At 41.8% G+C, this 5,938-nt stretch overlaps 1 protein-coding gene across 1 annotated transcript; it reads right to left on the minus strand.

The window, feature by feature from the left end:
* Window positions 1-2,415: 2,415 nt before the first annotated feature.
* Window positions 2,416-4,768, minus strand: LOC104600117 (ethylene-responsive transcription factor RAP2-4-like). The gene has a single exon (XM_010262960.3). The coding sequence runs from the start codon at window positions 4,167-4,169 to the stop codon at window positions 2,922-2,924; it is 1,248 nt and encodes a 415-aa protein (XP_010261262.1). The 5' UTR covers window positions 4,170-4,768; the 3' UTR covers window positions 2,416-2,921.
* Window positions 4,769-5,938: the final 1,170 nt, after the last annotated feature.

Genomic DNA, 5,938 nt, shown 5'->3' on the forward strand with positions numbered 1-5,938 from the left:
AATCACGTACAGACAAAAAGGGAAGAGAGGTGGTTGAACCTCTTAAATCTCTTATGGGAATGACGTATGCATCACCACATATAAAGACACACAATCCACTTGTCAATTGCAAGGAAAGCTCCATGGTAACTTTCTCATAAGTCATAGCATGGGCAGCAGTTGCAGTTGGCCACCATTCCCTTTTCTGCATTTTCATTTTCAAATTCTACTTGTGCAAACTAAATCCTAGGGTGAAGCCCATGGTTATCTTCAGAACGGGTTCAGATAACAAAGCGGGATTCTTTCTTCAGTTCAATTTTGATTACCAATTTTCCAAAAAGCCAGTGGATCAACTATGAGTGAATGAGGAGATAAGATTTGGAAGGGAGAGAATCATGTTTTAAAAAGTAAAACAAATCGAATCAGGCCGGTCCCGATTCTTATGTGCGCCAGCCAGTTATTAGGCTTTCTGTAAACGGGTATTTCATCCTTTGATTGCAAAATAGTGTGGACTCATCCGTTCAAAGCATCTCTCTGCTTCTCCATTATTAATATAGAGTGTTCATATTAACTGAAAATGTAGATGATGAGGCAGAGCCCCAGCTTTACTGAAAAGTCGAGATTCTTTGCCCATGTTATTGATGAAAACCACATCATTGACATGGATGAATATACCTTTTGCTGACACGTAAAGTAAGAGAACCCCACTTGCACTTGGGTGTTATGGGTCTCCATCTACAACACTGTATTTGTATTCTCTTGATCCTCCCCCCATTGAGTTCACACTGTATTTCAGTAGTTGCTCATCATGTGTGGAGCTTTTTCATCCATGGATAAACAATATATACAAACTGAAAGAATCGATATATTAAATTTACAAACAAAAGACAAAGTTGGAAGTGAAAGTGAAAGGACGTTGTTTGGCTTCAAGGCAAGATTTCCTCCTGATGGTCTGTCCGAGCACTCCAGAATGAGAATGGCCGTGTGAACTCGGGTTGGCAATTTGAGAAGGAAGAATGAGAATAAAGAGGTGAGGACTGAGGTGGTGGCTTCCAAATTCCTTTTGTCTTAAGAGAGACGTGGCACTATATTAACACGTAAGGTTAAAAAGTAGGCCGCCAAGCAACGACTCATGGTTTTACTGTTAATAGGGTTCCCACCTGCGACTACGAGTGGGTTTTCTCAAGCCTCAAGGTCGAGTAGCAATTTCCTTACAAAAGGTGGAGAATTCCAGATTCCAGATAGGGGTGCTCAAAAAATTCAAAAATCAAACCAACTTGAGAAAATCTAATAAAAAAATCTGGTTAATTGAATCGATTTTGGTTTGATATTTTTGAAAAATCAAATGACCCATTCAATTTTTTATTAATGATACTTGGAGAAGACTAACAATTCAAATTTAGTGTGCCCATGCCCATGGATAGATACCCCAGCCAGTTACCCGACTGTCCAACCCCAGTTGATAAAACCAAGAGAGCTCAACATTATTACATGGTGAAGCTGAAAAGGGCAAAGATTTTAGAATCATGTTGGGTTCTTGTTATTGTCCGCAATAATAAGGTATGGATATTATTCCTTGTGGGTCCGGAACCATGGGCCTGTATAGAAATGGACCCAGCGATGACTACAACTGCCATTTTCTTTAGTATGAGGGCCCTCTTGAGTCTTGACCAAGAGAAGATCCAATTGATGTCTGTAGGAAGGTTTAAGGCCTATGGCCCTATGGCTACTGTAGCGTAAGTACATCTTGACCCGACCCGCCGAGCCCGAGTATTCTTGTATCACGCTTCTGCCTGCCTTCTGGTTTGACAATTGTTTTGGGGTTTTAAGATGGGAGGGAGTGCAAGTTGGACCGGTATATCTCGGAGTTCGTCAGTTGAGGTGGTCGATCATAATCCAACGTTGGTTTATTTAATTGGTATGTTAGGATTCGATTTCTGCAACCCTAACCAAATTGAATTCAGGTGATATTTTGCTTCAACTGTAACCCAATCCAACCCACCTTTTTGTGGAGGTACATCCATCCGATCATTCATCCCGTTGTGCTCAGCGACGTTCTCAAAGCCAGAAAAAACAGTGCTGACCAATCAACCCCTCTTCTTGGTTACAAATTATCACTCTCCTTTATTCATCCCGTTGTGTTCAGCGACGTTCTCAAAGCCAGAAAAAACAGTGCTGACCAATCAACCCCTCTTCTTGGTTACAAATTATCACTCTCCTTTTATGGTACGTACCGATACGGTCTATTCGTTACAAGTTTTTTTCCGGTAACGTTGTCGAACCCCACTCTTAAAAGCATTTATGAAGAAATATGATGCGTCCATGGTAAGTCGGTTGGTAACCCAACCTTATCTCTACCATTTGGCAAGCAATCCACATGCTCACTAGCCTTTGGATTGGGATTTGGTAGGGAGGCCAAAAAATGAAACAGAACACTGAGATCTAATCTCTCTCTCTCTCTCTATTCATACAAATTACAAATTTACTACAATAACATACATACAAATTACAAATTTACTACAACAACATACATACAAATTACAAATTTACTACAATAACATACATACAAATTACAAAGATCACAGATTATAGTACTACACAAGAATAAGAGAATCTCTCTTGTTCCCTGAGTTCTGCAAGACTAAAAAACCAGCAGACCAGATGGGCGGGGAGAGACATTACACACAATATTACATACATAACAACTCTTACACTGACACTAATCTCCACTACTTCTTAATTAAACCTGCTGCTGATTCATTTATCCTAACCACTAACCAGTAGCCCCTGCTTTTGCTAAAAACCCATTGCAGTGGCTATACTGCCTATTTGATGTACCAATTTAACGCACCCCCCCCCCCAAAAAAAAAAAAAAAAAAAATTCAAAAGTTAAAAAAGAACCATCTAGAAACTGAAATTAAACAGGCCTACGACACATTAATTTAAGCCAGGATAGATTCCCAGTCGATCTCCAACGAAGGGAATTTCTGCAACTGAAAGCTCTCCCACTCATCCCATGGCGGCTCTGTGAAATCCGGAAACTTGATATCGGACTCAGGTGAAGACCCTGCAGACTCATCGCTCTCTGTTAAACATGGCGACAAGGAGTTCTCCACCTTGCAATCCTCCAATCCCGGAAACCCCGATTCGCCTTGAGAAGAATCCACCGAAACAGTTTTCCGCTGCGGCTGAGCCGGTGACACGGTCGAACCTGCCTGCGTTTGCCCGGCCGTCGTCTTTTTGGTGTCAGCAACGACCACGGGCTTACCCAAGCTCCCCTGTTTCTGCGAATTGGCCAAGCTTTGACAAATCGCTTGAAGCTTCGCATCCACGGAGGATTGGAGAGGCTTGTAATCGCCGAATTCCCCTCCGACGTAAGCTCCTTGGTGCCGGAGGTTTGGAAAGTTCAGCCTTGCAAACTCTCCCCTCAGCTTGTAAGCGGCCTTATCATAAGCCAAAGCCGCTTCCTCGGCGGTATCGAAGGTGCCCAGCCAAAGCCGGGTGCGGTTCTTCGGCAGACGGATCTCAGCAACCCACTTCCCCCAATGCCGTTGTCTTACCCCTCTATAAAGCTTGGTGGGCTTTGGTGGACTTGGAGAGCCCACATGCTTCATCGGGATGGTTCTTGGACCGAGGAAATTCAGGGTATTTTGCTGATGTTGTTGCTGCTGCCATTGCCTTGTGCTTGAATTCTGGTTCTGAATGGAGACTGCTGCCAAGGCAGCCATCCGCTGCTGCTGTTGTTGTTGGATCTGGACCTGGGCTTGGATTTGCTGGATCTGAGATAGGCTAAGCTGGTTAAGCCCGATTGAACTCGAATGCTCAAGACCCAGTAGGTCATGGCTCGAGAACCCTTGAGAAAACATATGGGTTGTCGATGTTGAGCAAAAACTCGAGTCTGGACTGGTGTAGGAAGGGATTGAAGAAGGGAAATAGCACATAGGGTAAGAGAAGGGGGCACAAGAAGAAGAAGAAGGAGGAGGAGGAGAAGGAGAAGGAGAAGGAGAAGGAGAATAATAAGAAAATGAAGAAGATGAAGATGGATAAGAGGTTGAAGGTGTAGAAGGGATTTCAGAGGAGCTTGGTGAAGCACCTTTGATAAAAGGTTCCAGTGCTTTCATGAGCTCCTCCCTAATGGGATCTGAAAAAACAGGGCCACTGCTACTGCAAATATCTATAGCTGCTGCCATGCCTTCTTAACGATGATGAAAATGGAAATTTGTATATTAGAAAAAAAAAGGTAAACAAGAGGAGAAAATTTGCAAAAGATTCTAAAAGCAACCTGCTTCTTACCAAAACTAAAGAACCAGGTAAAAGTTTTGTAAAAAAAAGATCAAAGAGGTTTAAGCAAAAGAAAACCTCTAGAACTAAGAAAATCAACAGGAGGGACAGAAAAACAACCCTCTTGGTTGATGAAACGAAAAGAAAAAGCAGATCTAAGCTAACATAAAAGAATTTGACTAAAAAAAAGAAGGAAAACCTGGATCTCTATTCTGAACCACCCGACTTCCAAAAACCATTCAAAGTTTGCTTTTTTTTCCTGCGCAAAATCCCAACAAAAAAAAAAACAAACCCAAAAACAAATTTTGAAAGACAGACGATGACAGAAAGGGAGACCAAGAAGCGGGAATTAGAGAGGAGGGAGGGAGAAGAGAAGAAGAAAACCGATCAAAACAATTGAAGAAGAAAGCAGAAAATTATCTCTCAAGCGAGATTGATTTTTTTTCTATTTCGCTCAACCTCACCTTTGGTTGTTTACCTCTGCAGCAGTCTGTATTGCACAATCTCCTTATATAATCATCCGGGAGTTGGCCTTCTCTCTCTTGAATTCATAGTTAATTTCCTGTTTCTCTCTCTAAGCTCACCTAATTAACAAGCTCTCTCTCCTGCTGTCAACTTCGGCTATGACGCAAGTCTCCTCCAATCAATGTACTTACACCAACGAGGAGTGGACACGTACCAGTACCAACCGACACTTGTCGGTATTAACCGGAAGGTGTCCATCATTTTTATACGTGGCGAACTTTGGTTCATGAACCAACATGTTGACTGAATTCCGCGTTCTCATTAAGTGGGCTTTTAAGTCTTTTATTGTCCGTAAAAAAACCGTAGCACAAGGTATAAAAAGAAAAAGATAGAATACATTTTTTTTTCGCTTCGTGGGTTACACAACAGGGCGGTAGACTTACTGTTAATAGTCCGGGTCGGGCTTTTATTATTTATGAATGGAAATTTGTTAGGTCCGAACTGATTTCAATAGTGATCATTTCACGTCTAAGAAGAGAGAAAAAGAAAGAAGAGAAATGACGAACGTTCATGAGGACTGAGGAGGATGTGAAGACTGAAGAAAAGAAAGGTTCAGCTGGAAAGAGGTGAAATAGGTGAAAGAGAAGAGGGATTTCACTAGAGATTTTTAACTTTAATCTATAAATCAGGTTATGCCGAGCTATTTTGGCAAATCCTAAACATAGCTCAAATTTATTACGGGCTAAGCTTTTTAGCCCGGGGTTAATCCGGCGAACTCTTTTGCGTGTTCAAGCCTATCCGGGGTTAAACAAGGGGTAACACATTTGGTGGCAGCGGATTTAATCCCAGGTCTCTACTCTACTCCGCTGTACGAAATCTCCAAGCTCCAGGAGATTGATAAGATGACAAGAAAAGATGAAAGGAGCTTGTTTGTGTTTGGATGGGGGCCAGAGGTGATGTTGTGAAGGCCAAAGAAATATAAGACGAGGGAGGAAGAAGGATGAGGAGAAGGGTCTAGAATAGATAGCCAAGTAATGTAATTGTTTAACATTTTGGGAGCTTATCCTAACAGAACAACCAAACTCTCTCATCTCATCTGGTGGAATGTGGTTGATTAAAATATTATAAATTTATTAAATGATTGGTTGGAGAGGCGGAGAAGGTAGGAAGATGGGAAAGGGGTAGTTCATGAATTCATTAATTAATTAGTTTA

Source organism: Nelumbo nucifera, chromosome 5, assembly GCF_055504915.1.
Source record: "Nelumbo nucifera cultivar China Antique chromosome 5, China Antique-T2T, whole genome shotgun sequence".
Classification (NCBI taxonomy): domain Eukaryota; kingdom Viridiplantae; phylum Streptophyta; class Magnoliopsida; order Proteales; family Nelumbonaceae; genus Nelumbo; species Nelumbo nucifera.